The 18,278-nt window shown below is 34.7% G+C and overlaps 1 protein-coding gene across 1 annotated transcript; it reads right to left on the reverse strand.

The window, feature by feature from the left end:
- Positions 1-6,803: 6,803 nt before the first annotated feature.
- ABO6 (DEA(D/H)-box RNA helicase family protein) lies at positions 6,804-17,747 on the reverse strand. Its single transcript, XM_039036260.2, has 19 exons — positions 17,306-17,747; positions 16,635-16,789; positions 16,462-16,549; positions 16,129-16,365; positions 15,721-15,816; positions 13,457-13,645; positions 13,168-13,327; positions 12,889-13,019; positions 12,035-12,205; positions 11,045-11,317; positions 10,516-10,710; positions 9,877-10,080; positions 9,703-9,772; positions 9,467-9,615; positions 8,953-9,261; positions 8,808-8,867; positions 8,098-8,250; positions 7,909-8,019; positions 6,804-7,799 (listed from the first exon to the last, which is right to left on the reverse strand). The coding sequence occupies exons 1-19, from the start codon at positions 17,519-17,521 to the stop codon at positions 7,335-7,337; spliced, it is 3,432 nt and encodes a 1,143-aa protein (XP_038892188.1). The 5' UTR covers positions 17,522-17,747; the 3' UTR covers positions 6,804-7,334.
- Between the last annotated feature and the right edge of the window lie 531 nt (positions 17,748-18,278).

Here is an 18,278-nt window from a genome sequence, read left to right on the forward strand (position 1 = left end):
GTCATAGAGCCAAATACCGAAAGCTTCTATCAGCTAAAACATGTGCAACGGAATTACGCCTACGATTGACCCAAAGGGACCCATGGATAGAATCATGAAAATGGATATCATAAATGGCATCAATAAAATCTTGAATCTCATTCATGTAGTAATAGTTTCCAATCAAATGATTTCATAGAATTTTAGAATCAAATTCAACCCAAAGCAGGATGATATTGGTCTCAATAGTCCTAGAGATGCCATAAAACATGGCAATGGCCTCCACGAGCCCCAAATATATTGTCATAGCAAAGTAACTCTCTAAAGCAAGTAGAAATATTACCATTCATGTCACGAACAATGGCTCGCAAAGTTAAAACTTCTAAAATTAAATTTGTAATTTAACTAAAATATTTTTAGGTTATATATGTGTGTGTTCTAGATATAATTTGGGGTTAATTGGAGAAATATGGATGTTTTAGAACTTAATTGGGTAAAGGGGTTGTTTTCAAACTATTTAGGAAAAAGGTGTATTTTTTTCTTTATTTGAATACATCTCTTGAAGAGACGCATTCAATATTATTTTAGTCTGGTCTTGAAGAGACACATCCAAGTAATTAAATAAAGAAAAGAAAAGAAGTGAATGCATCTCCTGAACTGACGCATTTAATAATATTCAAGGTCAAAATGCATTTTTTTATTTGAATTTGATTAATAAATTTGATTATAAATACAATTTTCTTTATTCATGACCAGAATAAGATCTGCCTAGATCGATCATGTTGAGTCGCAGTGTCCACGATCGCCACGGCCTCTTACATTTGTTGGTTGGCCCTCCTATGTAAAGTGTATACCCTCACCACGATGTCGATATGTCACGTACTGATCATGGACATCTGGACGAACATGTAAAGTTTGTCATTCTTCCATACTTAGCACACTAAGGGTTGTTGGAAAAAATTCAAATGTTGAGGGAGACGGCATCATGGAACTACGTGTAAAATGATCGGGTGGGATTACTGGATATTTATTTTGAACATTAGGTCGAATAAGAACATCCCGATGTCTTCCTGGATCACCTTGTTCTTCCATTGGAACATCACCATCGGAATATCGCACTCAATATATAGATGTGAGTCGACGCAAAGCCCTTATAGCAGATAATGTCATGTTTGGTAAACCGGCCTGAAAAAGAATTGAATAACAAGTTAATGACTTTAAAATTATTTTGGTATGCAATTAAGCAATAAAATTGAAACGATCCTAGTAAATAATAAACTCATACCAACAAGTGATAGGATACTTCTGCTTTCATTATATATCGTCTGCTCACGATGGAATACCGTTCAATATATTTAGGCTCAATATCTACATCGTTGTTAATAGAAGGTCCATTAACAACCAAATTTTGACAATTTTTCCAAATTGAAATTTGAGAAGCCAAATATGCAATTCAGCCTCGCTCATGCCTGCCTTTTAGATCGTGTGAATGGAGTCGAGCATCTAAATTGTAAGGTTGAGGAATTTGTTGCAATATGCCAAATTGACTCATCACACAATCAGGGTGATGCCACTCCACAACAAAAAAAAGCATATGAGTGGACGTCTAGATGTCCTTATCTCATTGTCATCGACACAATGTGGTAGCAATAGTTGGATGAGATGATTGTATGGCTTCCAAATAATCTGCAGGCATATGTGTAAAAATATGAATGAACCAAAAGATTGAACATTATTAATATATAATATATATATATATAAATGAATATAATATTACTTGGCTATGCATATCCAATATGTATCTATACTGTAGTAGAACATGTATCGGTGCTCTTATTAAAGAAAAATTGTCATTCCATCTACAACAATCAGAAGTTGAATATTAGTTATTCGTATTTCATAATGAAGTAAAAATGCTTACTGTACTACAAGTGGTCTATCCCCCAAGTTGTTCTCATATCGGTGGAGTCATCAAGGCTAAAAGAGGAAATTGATCCCACATCTAAATCTGCAGCAATAGAAGTGAACCTGCAATGTCTTTGTCATCTATAATTGTACCCTTGCATAGTTGCCTATATAACCATGCAAGACATCCATCCCCCCAACTACACATCCCAACAACATCAAAATCTACTAAGAGAGGAAGATACATGGGTGCACTCTGCTATTGGATTTGTCAGAAAATACCAATCCTCCAATCAATGTGAGAATATATGCTCGAGCATATCGTTGGAGTTTCTCTTCATCTGCATTATCTGGTAGATCGGCAAAGTTGTTGAATTGATCAGTTAACCATGGCAGGCTAAGACGACCTCCCTTAAAAAGGCGTCATTCATTGTTATGCTTAAAACGATGGTACAAAGTTGTTCTCATTCATAATTTAGTGACCCGATCCCTTCTTGCCTAATGGAGTACAAGACAAGTCCCCCGAAAGAGGGATCTGATTGGATTGAGCTGTCATTGAGGAATACTTAGGCTTAGAAGGTGGTCCCCTTTTTCTCGCGTAAAAGAGATCGAGGCAAGCACTGGAATGAGAAAGGCTTGTAGACTTGTGAGGTTGAACGACACATTCGAAAACTAAAGCACACACTCCAAAATGCTTCGAAAGGTGTCAGCAGGTGCGCGGAGCTGGAGCTCGCCATGTTCTCCCGTTGGGCCACTCTATCCATTCCTCCCCTTTGTTAAATGAGACCATGTAGCTATAGCTGTGTTTCAAGTCATCTAATCTACTGAATTGACTTTCCTTTTTTCGGTAAAGTATCACAATTCAAATTGGTCTTCCATTAATCGGGAGTCTAAATTGGATAACTACATCTTGCAGTGTAATCGTTACACTCTCCACACAACATGAGGAAAGTGTGTGTCTCTTTTCGCCATCGTTCCACTAATGTTGTTATCAAATGTCAATCTAGTTGTATAAATCTGATACAGGAGACTCCATAGAATCCTGCTTACCTCAGACGCAATTAGATTTGAGTCCAATTGATTGTGATCCTGACTCAGTCTTGCATACACATAGAAATGAGGGTCATTATACTGGTTAATTTCAAATTTATCGTGTCTTTTACGGCAGACAGCACGAAGTCTCCACGTACAACCGTTGTCATATCTTTTACATTTAACATCCCGTACTGTTTTCTTCGACTTAATGACTTCAAAATTTTGATGTCAAATGACCGAATAGCTCTTCACTGCATTTTTAAATCCAATTTTAAATTGAATATCATCCCCTTAAGCAAGGAATCAGACCCCATATTATTGTCTCCCTCCGCTGTCGAATTAGGTACAATATTCATGTCGTTTAGGTTTATCTCAGTAAAAAGTTTCAAGGACTTCATGAACACCATAAAATTCACCAGATAGTTTATCTAGATCGATATCATCGTCTATTTCAACTTCTTTGTCATTTGTGACAATAGTTGGATCACAAGGCTCATGCTCCACATTATGACTTTCCAACTCAATAGTAATTACAATTTCTCTCGTTGAGGTTGGACTTGGGACATTGGGTTGGGATATATACAGTTCAACTATATTTGGAGGGTATGGAGCATCGCTCATCATGAACCGTATATCAGCTTCACTTTGTAATGAGATAGAAATGTAGAAAGTAGATTCCGCTATATAACTACCATATCTAAATATTACCTCTACCCCATCATCTCTATCTATGGATACTGCATCACATAATCCATTGAATAATGTGTTGAAATCAACTTGATGATGCATGTTTATACGAAGAGATGGTTGTCTATCATATTCTATACCATTTGGCTCATTAACAATGTTTCCATGCATATAACATAGAAATCCCACAACGTCCAATGTAGTTTGGCCAATGCAATCTGATATTTATCATAAACTATGTAATTATATATTAAGAAGAAAAATATTCAAATTGAATATTCCACCTACGTTAGAATGTCAAAATTTAATATCTCTATGCTTAATATGCCATTATAAATTAGATATAGAATCTTTATGGAATGAAGACTTATTTAAGTTTATATTTAAAATTGATGAACTAAAAAAACTTATGATTTAAGCTATTATACCGTAATAATAAAAAAAACTTATGGTTTAAATTAATATATTATAATAAATTCAATATTTTATTACATTCAAGGAATTTTAATTTGACCATTTAAAACATTTAACATTTTTGTTTGAGTGTTTAATTAGGCCAACTATATTTTATATATATATATATATATATATATATAACTTTTTGGTTGTATTCATTTCAAACATTTGAACCTAAGTTCACAATCAATTCATTTGTTAAAAAAATGTTTGTTTGAACAATGGGTTGAAAGCAGAGAGTATGTATTATTAAATTAGTGTTTAATTCTTAATTAAAAAATTGCTTAATTAGTATATATGGACGTTGATTTGATGACATTCTCCTTTCCAATTGTTGGTTTCGGATTTTCTATTTTTATAAAAGAACATTTTTCGAAAATAATCTTCACTTTAAACAAAACAATGATTAAAAAATCAGTACAAAATCATGGAAAACTTGATTTTCTATTAAATCACGAAAATATATTAATATGAAAGAGAGTAATATACTAAAATTACTTTTTAAACAAATCATGTTTCATGCATCATCAATTTTCTTATATAGACATGCATCCTCATTTTGGAAATTAATTATAAATATTCTCTTATATAGACATAATGATAATGATAATGACTAAATAAACGGTAAACTAACAACAACAACAACAATAATAACAATAACATTCAAGCATTCAATATTCAATACATCATTTCAAATAAAAGTAAAAAACTATATACGTAACTTTTGAATGATCGATTGTAGAATTTTTCTCAGAAATAATATCCACGGTAAACAAAAAAAAAAATCAATACAAAATTATGAGAAACTTATTTTTCTATTAAATAACAAAAATATATTAACTTACTAAAAGAAAAATGTTGCACCTTACCCAAAAAAAAAAAACCCTTCGAATGATCGTTCGTAGAATTTTTCTCTGAAATGATATCCACTGTAAACAAAATAATAATAATAAAAGTCAGTACAAGGTTATGAGAAACTTAATTTTCTATTAAATGACAAAAATATATCAACTTATCAAAAAAAATGTTGTACCAAAAAAAATAATAATATGAACATGTGAGGAAGATGGTAGAAATTGAGATGGTTGTCAAATTTAGGGGAGGAATTGAGAGGGAAAGCGGGTAAAATTGGGGAGAGTGTGGTAGAGAACGACGAAATTCAAAAAAATTTATCACGGTCAACGAGATGATCTGACGCGCTCTGAATACGTCTTTAGAATAGACGCATTCAAATCGATTTGACGTTCCAACTTTTATTTTTTTTATTTAATTATTTGAAGAGACACATTTAAGACAAAAAAATACCTCATTTTCCTAACTAGTTTGAAAATATCCCTTTTACCTAATTAAGTTCTAAAACATCCTTATTTCTCCATTTAACCCCATAACGGGGGATCAGATTCAAAATTAAAAAATAATAATAAATTTGATGTAATTCGAAAGACTTTTCAGTATTTCATTTACCACAATATTGTGGTAGATATAATTTAATTTAAGAATACAAAAAAAAGGGGGGAAATCAATCTTTTATTTTTTTTATTTTTGACAATACTTAAGATGGTAGGAATCGAATCTCTGACTTTGAGATTAATAATAAAAATAATGCCAATTAAGAAAAAAATCAATTTATACATCTTAAATCTATTTAAATATGTAATTCTTAATAAGTAGGGAAAATATAAGCTAGATTTTTGTAAAGAAAAAAACAACACATATTAATAGAAGTTATTGATTCTCATAGTTTCCTCTAAGTTTTATGTTAATTCATACATTTAAAGAAATCTTAGTGTGAGGATTATGTTGTAACAGATTTAAAACGAAATCGTCAAATGTCTAAATTGATTAATTAATGAAAGTATAAATTATTCATACAATTTAGAGTTTAATTAATCAAACCAATATTCAGACTCGACTCCATAAGTAAGTTGATCAAGAAATTTATTCTTATGACTGGACGTCCTTACTTAGAGAATAAAGACAAAGAAGTCGCAGAGGTTGGGGGTTGTTCTTCATCAATTTACCTTTGTTGGATGGCACCCTCAATACTTGGAAGTTGTATACTAGGATGTAATGATATCGAAGTATTGAAAACGAGAGCTATTTGCTTTGTGATGGATTACATAGTATACTCTTTCAATCGTCAACACATCATATGAATCTGGCTGTCTAAGGTTGTTAATATTCTTAATGGTCTCTTTAGACGTTACTGAAGTCTCTCCTTATTCTGTGAGCAGGCATTGTCTCTCACACAAAAATGGAGACATATCACCTTTTCTCATGTGCAGCATTGTTACACTGTGCTTGCACATTTATTTGCATCTAAGACGTTGGAACTTGGAAGAGCAGAGTTCTCTTTTCTACATACTACTATGTATGGTTTTCTTTGCTTGCATCTCCCGACGTAATTTTGTAGTTGGTTGTATTATTACTTCCCAAGAAAAATCAAATCAATAAGTTTAAAAATTGTTTTCAAATATAAGAAAATTAAGCAACTTATTTACAAAATATAGAAAAATGTGATACTATCGAAGAAAGATAATAACATTTTTCTATATTTGAAAATATTTCTAGAAAAAAGGGAAAATCACAGTTACAAAAACTTTGGGAAACCACCACCAATGAAAAAGTTAGAAATCAATCTACTCTCATTAACTATCTTGTTAAAAAAATAATAACAATAAAGTAAATAAAGTCCTCCATCACCATCACATTGAACATTTGAAAGTGGCTCCAGTAAGCACTAAGGAAAAAGTTTCATCAGCAAATCTCAATATATCCATGAATCCCTCAATCTACAAACCCATCTGCCTATTGAATAATTAACTGTAAAGCCTAAATCAACTCAAATATGTTACATAAAGTTAATAAATCCCTAACTAAAGAACAGATTTATCACTTTCTCAGCAAAACATATAAACTAAAACTAATTTATTCCAAGTATAATAACACAATCCCAAGGTCCTAGCTCACATTCTCCTAAATTTTGAGAGCTATAGACCAGCTCCATCAATGGTATAAATAAGTTATCAGGATATTATGCTTCTATGCCCAAAAAGTATACACTTCCCCGACATAGATTTGTGAGTTTTAAACCAGCTCCAAAATTTTGCATACCTACCGTATCTCGTTTTCCTACTCAGCAGCGCACGGAATCAAAGTCCCGCAAATCCTAATGCACATACGACATACAAGCTTAGCAGGAACTTGTCTACACTTCAAATGAAACAATTCGATTTGCTGGCTTGAAGCTAATTACTTCTTATATCATGTCATTAACCAGGGCGGCCTTTAGACCGCCTTCGTTTTCCAAGAAGTTTTAGCATGTTGTCAGTTACATCAATAGGAGAGTCATCGTCTGAATTTGCACCATTGTCAGAGGTGTGTGTCAACCAGGCCAGAGCCTCTATAGCAGCATCCCTCTCTGCAAGCTGCTTGTTTTTCTTAGGCTTACCCACAAATTGCATACCCTTAAACTCTACCAGCGCCCTGAATTCATTTGTCTTGAGGTGCTTGGTTTTGTACTTTGGAGGGGAATGTCCTGCCCTCATTAGCAAGGTTTGTAGCAAGCTCTTTGGGTTGGTGCCATCCTTTGTGAATTTGTCGTTGCTAGACGCTTGCTTCTTACTGTCCCGACCAAAGACAAATCTCCCTTCGCATTGGTCACCTGATACCAACTCTTGAACAGAAAGAACAAGGTACTTGCCTTCTTTGAGAATATCGAGTCCCGGGTTCTGAAGCTGAAATGACACCATCATCAAATTACTTAACATTTTCTAAAAGTAAGGATTAGGATTTATCTTAAAAAAGTAACATCTTAATCACATAATATGTTCAAATGCAACTTACTTTGTTTTCAATAAGTTTATCAAGTTCTTCCTTGAGTTGCAAATAGCATTCCGCCAAATTAGAATCCATAAAGAATTCAACGTAGCCATTTAACATTTTCAAATGACCAGCCTGAAAAGGAGATATGAATGGTCTTAGACACCAGAAATTTTCATTTTTTCACAAAAAGCACGGACCGGGATACATCACCTGTACACCACGATGTACTGCTCCACCAAAAAGAATCAGCATTGAATCAGATATGCCAGTAGAATCTCGTAAGAAAACTGTATTGACCTTCACTTTCTCGCCAAAGACCAGCCACGGGAAGGGAATTGTATCATAACGCGCATTTACAGAATTCTGATGCAGAATCATTACAATGTTAGATGACTACAACACAGAAGCGTTCAGAAAGATAATGGATTTGAAATTCCAGGCGTCTTTTACAAATTTAATTTATTTGAAACTTCAATTAAGCCTACCATGACAATGCAACATATTGTACCGAGGCATAGAATATCCGTAATGTCGCGGATTCTTACAAGATCGATTTGGATTAATCCTAATCAAACAAATGTTTGATAAAGAGGATCCAAAACTAATACTTCTAGAACTCTAATTAGATATCCACGAAGGTTAAAATTATATACGCAAGAAATTGAATAGCCTACTACTATTACATGTAGATGTAGATACTGCAAATAAAAATGAAGTATGCCCAATTCAAACAAGAACAAATATAGATATCCTCCCGTGTAATTTATGGTGCAGCCAAACTCTACCAGAAATCTTATGCAAGCAAATAAAGAAAGAAATCTACTGGAGAAAGGCATGTAAGTTGCATGTATCAGTACGTATAACAAATGTCAAATGAAATAAATGTGTGTTGCTGCCAGTTTCAGAAGTTTCATACTTACCGCATACAGCAAGACCTGGCCATCATCCATGGTTTTGAAAGACATGGAAGTCTCTCTGTGCTGCATATACATGAAAAGATTACTCAGGAGAGGAGAAAAATGAGGGTCAAACAAGTGTGACTCCGTAGAAACTAGTTTCATTTACCACAACAGATGCTACGCCTGGAAAGAGACCAGAACAAATGATCGCACGAACAAGAGACTGGTTGTGGCTTAACTTGTTACTCGTGCTACCATCTAGATCAACTATTCCTGCATCCTTTAAAATGAAGTTAAACTGTCTTCTAAGTGAATCAATTGCTTGAAGTGTTTGCATAGAAAGGAAGTTCCTCCAGCAGTACTCATAGGATGACCCTTCTCTTTCTGCATCTTTCCATCCCTCATAAGCACGAACAAGCGCCATATGATCACTGTAGTCCTTTGCAGAAAATCTAGCCTTGGCTATCCCAGCTAACTGAATCATTGAAACAACAATATAAACCTCCAAAGTCTACTTTGCGTGCGCGCATTTGTCAAAGTGCGCATGAGGTGGGAGGGTAGAGTTCAAAATTATCTTTTCCAAAAATGAAACATTAATTACAAACAGCCACCCAATATCTATTAAAGTATGAAATAGATTAGTTACAAACAGCGGCAATAATCAATAAAATGATACTTACGTCTTTTTTGTCCTGAGGTAGAAGAAAAGGATCTCTGACACTAAGGCCGGAAACTATAGTGAGGATTGGATCAAAGCAATGAAAGATAGCACCCATTATCAGCATTTTTCCTAGCTTAGGGTCAACGGGAAGCATTGACAAAAATTTTCCTATTCAAAACAAGGAGGTTGAAGATGGAACAACCTGAGTAATAGGGTGAGAATAATATATTTATAATACCATACAAGAAAACTAACCAAGATTTGTCAAGTTTTCCTTCTCATCAAATGCCCCGATCATCTTTAAAAAATCAATGGCATTTTGTACCTGTCAAATAACAAATGAGCCCCTGTTCTCATTTATGAATGGAATTTTCTATTAAAGACAATGGACAGTTAATCACAAAAGAAAAGAGACACAAAGTAGCTTACAGCCAAGGGTTCTGGTGGCTGCAGAGCAGATGACAAGAATTCTCCTACACTTGAAACCTGCAAACTTTTTATTTGAAGGCAGAGGGAATTCAATGGAGTTCTCAAAAGTTCAGGAAGTTGATACTCAGAAAATGCTTCAAAAACACATTTTGGGTAAAGATGAAAACATTTTCCTGGTTGAACACGGCCAGCCCGGCCCCTTCTCTGCAACCAAGAACCATTATCAAAAGATCAACCACTTGATATCATATACAAAGAGATAACAAAATATGAAATAGCTCACAAATGAAAGTGAAAATTTGAAATCCAGATCTGGTTTCTAGAGAATAGAACACAACCAAACAGGGCAAACAATGCAATGGGTTGCCTAGGCTGACCTATTGGGTATCAAAAGTTAAAAATCAGACCGTTCCCAAAAAACAAAAGAAGAAAAAAAAATGTTTAAGCCCTGTGAAAATAATTAAATCTGGATCAAATCAAGTTATCAGGGCATCTCTTCAAAGCATCTAAAGGAACGAATAATTTCATTCAGTAAATTTGGTTTGAATCTCACAAAATTACATATTTTCTCGATAATTTTTTTTCTTTTAAAGAAAGCATGACATAGTAGGGAAATATATGAAAGAAAAATTGACTTACTTGCCGAGCAGAAGCCTGCGATATCCATGAAGGTAACAGACAAGGTGTATTATTTAATGCATCATACGTGGTTTCTTTTGCTTTTCCACAGTCAATAACAAAAACAACATCATTTATTGTGATGCTCGCCTCTGCCATATTAGTGGCAAGAACTACTTTACGGACATTCTGAGCAGGTTTCTCAAATATGAGTCTCTGTAGCAACGGCAAAGAAATGATGAGAATTTCAAGAAACAAGTGGTTCTTAAAAAGAAATGGAGAGAGAGAGAGAGAGAGAGAGAGAGAACAGTGGTAATAATTATCAATTGTCTCTGTAAATATTTTCAGCAGTAGAGTGAGGAAACTTTTGGTAAAATGGAAGCTGGCAAATTGTTCACAGATGCGTCAAGTTGCTGTAATTCACATCAGTGCTTTTATAATAATTTTCATCACTGTTTCTATTTCTCCACCATGACCTTCGTACTTCAAAAATATTATAATAACGGAGATCTAAAAAAGTTTTACAAGGAAAATAAATAAACCAACCAACCTGTTCAGATGTTGCCATTGAACCATGGCATGTCAAAAGCAAAACCCTGTTTGGATCTCCTAAAAGTGGATGAGCTCTCAATTGATCCCTCAAACTGCTGATATCCTCCCATCCAGTCAGGAATACTAAAACTGCACCAGGTCGTTCCTTACGACATATGTGGCACAAAACAGCCTCGATAAGATTAAAACCTATGCAGTCAGGCATCCAGGATGAGAGAGAATCTCGTGTGTTGGAACTATAATTTCCCAAGGTTGATTTATCAAGAGCGTCCTAAGCAAGAGAAACAATGTGAGATAGACCATATACTGCTAATGTAGCACAAAGCTTCAAGAGGTATTGTTGACTTGACCTAGTGGTAAATATGGGGCATGACCTTCATAAAAGGCTAAGAGGTCATTGTTCAATCCTTCGTGGCCACCTACCTAGAATTTAATATCCTACGAATTTCCTTGACTCCCAAATGTTGTAGAGTTAGGCGGCCTGTCCCGTGAAATTAGTAGACGGGCACATAAACTGGCCCGGACACTAACGAATATATATAAAAGTTTAAATTGAACAAAAAAAAGTATTTCTATCTCATTAATATTAGATTCACTTAAGATTTGTTTACATTCTTTAATTCTTTAATTATTAAATCTTATTATCAAATCACCATCATATGCAAATAGATCAGAACAAAGGACAACTGATAAAGCTACACTAAATTGGCAGATAGGCTACCGCTACTCAAACAAAGTGCAAAACCATCTTAACTTTAAGAATTAGAACAGTCTAGTACAAGCTCTTGTTTTATATTGTACTTATGAGGATTTGCATACAAACGAATACAGAAGAAAATGCTGTAAAGGCAACTATCAAATATTTAAGATTATCACCACTGTTAGAAATTCATTTCTTCAAATGCAGGCTTCAAAAATATCCAAACTTCAAAGACATCACAAAAGGCCAACAATTGAAAATAAACGTGATGTACATATGTACATATACCTCAACAAGAGAAGTGATTTGGTTTTTCCTTTTTCGTGGAGCTAATTGTTTCTGTGTTTTCCACATTTTCTCTTGGCCATAATCATCGATTTGGTTGAAAGATGTCAACTTATAGCCAGTCATTTCTAACACATCTTCCAAAAAGTATGCCCTCACTGGAAATGTAAAACCCTGACAAAAATAGGCACTTAAAATAGTAAACCCACGAAACAAATATTTAAACATGCAGCGACCTCAGATAATGAAAACCCAATCCCTAAGCATATCCCAATGAGTGCTAGCTATAAAATGGTGCACGCAGGATATAGAATTCCAAATGAATTATATATAACACATATTACATGGGATGCATCAAGAAAGTCGTCCAAGAGTGGGCAAAGAAAGAAACATTCATGAGAACTGCAACAAATATCATAGTTGTAGCAAGTAAAATTTTTGCATGTATCCTACTTGAAAACATGTAAAAAAAAGTAATGATAAGTATATGGTGCAAGACGAAGCCCTTAAGACATGGATGATTTAAACATTATGAAACTTGATTGAGCCTCTGCACTTTTTCAATTAAACCTTATGAAATTCGATTGAGCCTCTGCACTTTTTCAATCTTTCCACTTTCTTTTGCTTCTCTCTTTTCGACAATTTCCACACATCAAGTTCTAAAATCTCTAGTAACAAATCAAGCATGTAGCCAAGTTTCCAGGGACAAAACCAAAAAGGCGTTAAATGTAAAACTAAAACGTGGAAACCTGCCCACAAAAATGTAAAATAAAACTGGATGCCAAAAATGCTATGGCATCTAACATAGAAACAACAAACAGTTTTAACTAATGAGAGATATCAAACTTTTAACTCACTGGGATGTGAATAGTTGGTGCTCCTCCAAAATAACTGGAAAAGAGTTCAGCATTTAAAGTGGCACTCATCAAGATTAATCTTAAATCCCGGCGGCGTGGAAGGAGATCCTTCAAGACAATCAACAGAAAATCTGAAACACAATCAAATGAATAAAGAGATTCAATACTTAAAAATAGACATCATAAGTAAAAGAGGCCATCTTTTGTTCTTCCCAACAAAAATCAGTTACTTATACCAAAAAATGTTCAAGGAAAAGTCAAGAAACCTATAAACCAAACCTTCATTCATGCCTCGCTCGTGAATTTCATCCACAAAGACATGGGTAATCCCATTTAGATTACGATCACTTAGAAGCCTCCGAAGTAATATACCACTGGTGCAAAACAACAGATGAGTGTTTTTCCCTTTCATACCTTCTAATCGAACTTTATAGCCAACCTACAAAAAATCTTTGATGTGGTATGGAAGTGAAAATTAAGAGTAACAAATTTCATAATGTACTTCAATTCATGAAGCTAATGCATTATTCGCATGCATATCCAAGCACTGTGGAGGAGGAATGCTCACTGTTTCACCAAGGGGTTCTCCTCGCTCTATGGATACTCTTTCAGAAACAGCCATAGCAGAGATCCTCCGAGGTTGAGTGCATATTATGCTACAGAATGCTCCTCGACCAGTTTCAATTTCTGATTCTAATAGGTACTGAGGAAGTTGTGTAGTCTTACCACATCCAGTTTCTCCTGATATAACTACTACCTATCATCATAGATTCATAACCAACTTGAGATTAAACATATAATACTTTCAAAGAAGTAAAGAAACTTCATTCGAACTCTTCTGCATTTTGCAAGAAAACAATTATAATAACCTTTTTATGTATAAAAGTTATCATAATGTACACAAGATTGGATGATCATGTACCCTTCCCAATCAAGAGCAACTATTCAATTGGCAGACAAAAAGGAAAAAGAGAGAGGGTAGGCAAGAAAATTATGTGATAACTTAATACATGATATAATAGGGCCCACACCTCCATATTCTCCTCGTTCCTTTATCAAAATTGTACAATTATTTTTTTCCTAAATCGCTCACAACAAGCTTTGGTACTCTCTAGTCTTAACAACTCATCAATTGTTGGTTAAGAAAGGTTCACAGAGGACCTTAGGAGCACATCAAGAGGTGTTTTTAAAAAATAAATAATGCATAATAATAATAATAATAAATTTTAAGAAAACAAAACAAAACAAACTGTTACACGAGATCCTGGGTCACAACAAACAGCCATCACCACAGGATTGCCCCTCTCGAGCCAATGAGAGGGCGGGGCCCCTTGTTCAAGACCCAGAATCAGCACTTAAAGGAACAACCTCTCTACTATCTCGAAAGTGGGTAGGAGTGAATTCCATCTTTCACCCTATATCCCCAGCTATCTATCTAGTCTTACCCCTGAAATGGGAGTCTTATTAAGCCAGCACTGTTGAGTCAACCCTCACCTATGCAAATCTAAAGGTAATCCCAAATAAACAGGAGTTCATAGTTAGCTCAAGATTAAGGTCAAGTTACCTTGGTCATCGCTTTGAAATATTCAATCTTAAATAACAAACAACGTTATAAAGTAAGAGTGACTCATTTCGTGGTTCGATCTTGTACAAACCCTTTTGCACAAGGACACCCCCACTCCTCATGTCCAACATGAACGAATTAGGATCACTTTGTTTGTAGCACTTTACAACTCCTTGTAACAACTACAAAGTGGGTCGCATCTAATAGCGTTACCAGAATAAGGTACCCAACCTTATTCATATACTATAGATCATTTTGACTATTTACTCGAACATGATCCACCTTTATGTCTCCATATAAAGTTCAAATACTCATCCAAATAGTCAAGGGACTTTCAATTTTATTGGATTTCTTGTAAGCAATACATCTATTCATAACACCTTTATTGAATTTTTAGATTAAGTTCTATTGTTTACATACCACGATTTTAGGACATAATATAATAGGGCCCACACCTCCATATTCTCCTCGTTCCTTTATCAAAATTGTACAATTATTCTTTTCCTAAATCGCTCACAACAAGCTTTGGTACTCTCAAGTCTTAACAACTCATCAATTGTTGGTTAAGAAAGGTTCACAAAGGACCTTAGGAGCACATCAAGAGGTGTTTTTAAAAAACAAATAATGCATAATAATAATAATAATAAATTTTAAGGAAAAAAAACAAAACAAACTGTTACACGAGATCCTGGGTCACAACCAACAGCCATCACCACAGGATTGCTGTGAGATCCAATAAAAAAAGAGCATTTGACTTGATATTTTGTGTAGGATGTCAGTGAAATGAAAGATCAAAAAGATCCAAAATCAAAATAAAAAATTTTTAACACGTTCTGTGTATTTATAATGGCAATACTGAAAAGAAAAATGGATTTTGAAATCCATTCTCCCTCCTTTACCACTCGTGAGGGTAATGAAATTGTCCACAAGGCAAGTAAATGGAATCCTGAGTTAGTTCTTCTAAGTATGGATGGAGATCAAATTTGAATGACCTCAAAAGAAAATTTACTCAGGAAAGTGGCATCCAAAATATGTAATTCTTTAAAATATATGGCCATATTTTCAATATCTATTATCTGATGATTTTTTTAATTTAAACTTAGAATTTCACTTCACTCTGCCTCGAGGCATTTAAATCTTGACTCTTCGTAAGGAATAAAAATTTTAGACCACCTTCAGTACTTTATAACATTAAGTTGTTAATGGCGATGACTGGCTCGTTTGATTGAACGAAAATATAATAAATGGTAGACAATTTCTAAGAAAACCTGATTTGTTGCTATTGCCTGGAGTAACCTTTCCTTCTCCTTGAATGCTGGCAGAGACCTCCTGAAATCCAGTATCTTCCTCCCTTCAGGTGATTCCTGTCAATAATGAAGCATACATAAGTTAAATTATACTCGGTAGGTAATTATTGTTATTGTTATTAGTTATTAATATGGGCCTAGTCTAAAAGCAATATTCTACACTCAACAACAACAACAACAAAAATAAAAATAAAAATAAATAATAAATAAAAAAATAAAAAAATCAGACTTATTTCTGCATCCATATTTGGAGATCAAAAATTTCTCTGAATTCTCAAAATAGTGAATAATTTGTGATGGCCTGGGGCAGGGGCATATGAATTTCTGATATTCATAGGACAGCTCAATGCGGAACATTATTTCGATTACCTGCCATGCTCTTTGCATATTTCGCATCCGTAAACTCTTCCGTTGAAGTACCTTTTCCATCACAGACCCATCAACATAAGAATCTTCACATTCATCCATATTCACATCTGTAACCTCATCAATGGACTTGGCATCATTTGAAATCTCACTAGCCTTTCCAGAACTTAACCGAATGCGATCGCAATGTTCCTGTAGTAAACCTTCCACCCTCCTTTGCAAACTTAAAGGAATAGCAACCTGTACACATAAGAAAACTAAAGTATTGCTCCGATAGAATGATCTCTGACACAAGAGGTACTGTACTCAAACTGTCAAAGTCAAATAGATTGTTACCTCCCTTTGTGGTCGTTTATCGTCCAAATCAGGTCGGTAGTTAGGAAGGGGAACTTTACTTGCAACTACCACTTTTCCATACATTGAACTGCCAATGCAAAGCAAAATCTAACTAAACCAAAATATTAAATATATAGATATATATATAAATATATAATAAAGTTCCCATCTACCAATAGAGCCCCATCTTTTTGGCAAGGTTTGAGATCTGTTCAAAGTCTCTCCTGTCTCTGTTATCTCTGGATACGATCTCTTGATCCTTCTCATTTCGAGATAGCAAGCTAAGTTTCCATTTCCACTCATCGATGTTGGCCACAGAAGATGAGGCCTACAATTTTGTAACAATAACTAGTTTTAAAAATAAAACAACACAAGTACAAACTTAACAATGCAGTGAAATGAGAAGGATAGCAGAAATTCATGTTCACAGCCTACAGCTCAACAAGGAAAATACTTTCCCAGACTAAACTCGCTCCAAGCGGATGCATCTGCTTACAAAATAATGCGAGAACCTACATTAGGCGACAGCTCCTACGCCACTCAATCCTAATGAAAAAAAAATCTAAATAGCTAAAAAAACAAAATAAGCATCCGAGCCAAGTAAATTTTAATTGATACGGGACCGATTGCATTGAAAAGATCAGGGGAAAAAAATACGAAAAGAACCATAATATAGTCGCCCCCTTGGGCTCATCACTAAACTAGCATTTCAAAGAAAATGATTCAATTGTCAAACAAACCTCTCCGAATACGAAACTGGAGAGAAATGTCGACATATCAAACGAAAATTTGACTTCCGTTGAAACTAATGTATGCAAAAACAATAAGGAACTAATTAACCTACCGTATTGTTCTCGACGTCGCACTCGTACTCATCGTCCGAGAATTGCTCCGCAGCGTAATGATACGAACCTCGCCAGACTCGGTTAACAGAATAGGAATGAGACTGTAGAAGCAGTTTCAGTGGCCTCACGGCGAGGCCGTGATTGATAGACAGGTCGCAGCCTATGTTCTTCGATAATACTAAGAGAAAATTTGGAAGTCGGTTGAAATTATGCATTCTAACAGAGAAGACTCAATCATGGCGACCGAACTGGTGTCCCTTCATCACACTGATCATTTGTTTTCCGACGTGCCTCCGGCTCCGGCAGCGAGACGATTGCCGACCAGAAATATCAAAGAGTTTCGACACTGATACTGAGTTCGATTGCCGCCTTCGAGCTTTGCCTTCATTCCTTTTCTTATATGCGACCTCCCTGGCTCTTCCAATTAAATCCCGTCGGTATTTTTTTTTCTTTCTCCTTAATTACATTTTTTTTAGAATATTTCCCTAATTACATTTTTACTCTAAGGTTTGGTGATAAAAAAAAATTGTTTTATTATTATTATTATTATTATTATTATTATTATTATTTATCGACCCAAATTGGCCAATAAAAGTTCTAAAACAACGTGACACTGATAGTTACATCCACAGCTCAACTCAATTCATAAAGTTTAAGATCGAACTTCTTTCGACATCTTTCAAATTACAAACTAAGAGGTTGTGTTAAGGAAGAGGAGGGGAATGGGATGGGTTTGGAATGGGTTGGTTTTGAAAGCCCACGTTTGGTTTTCTCGTAATCAGAGCCCGATTTGTAATCCATGCAACTTTACATTCCCACCAGTTTTACTACCCGTCATTTTCAATTCCTTACTTTACATCCCACTTTGGCATTTCCACTTGTCTGTAATCAAGTCTCCCAAATTGATTACGATTTCAAACTCAACTCTCTTTCTTTCTCTTATTTCTGTCTTCTCTTCTCCACACACTTTTT

This window comes from Benincasa hispida, chromosome 7 (assembly GCF_027475165.1).
Source record: "Benincasa hispida cultivar pf3 chromosome 7, pf3_genome.v1.1, whole genome shotgun sequence".
In the NCBI taxonomy this organism is placed as follows: domain Eukaryota; kingdom Viridiplantae; phylum Streptophyta; class Magnoliopsida; order Cucurbitales; family Cucurbitaceae; genus Benincasa; species Benincasa hispida.

What these genes read in the sequence shown, in the direction of transcription:
- ABO6 (XM_039036260.2), bottom strand. Translation starts at nt 17,521, where the DNA reads ATGCATAATTTCAACCGACTTCCAAATTTTCTCTTAGTATTATCGAAG. An exon ending in AGGCAATAGCAACAAATCAG is followed by an intron (nt 13,646 to 15,720) that starts GTTTTCTTAGAA and finishes CTATGATGATAG; the next exon opens with GTAGTAGTTATATCAGGAGA. An exon ending in AGCCACCAGAACCCTTGGCT is followed by an intron (nt 9,773 to 9,876) that starts GTAAGCTACTTT and finishes GTTATTTGACAG; the next exon opens with GTACAAAATGCCATTGATTT.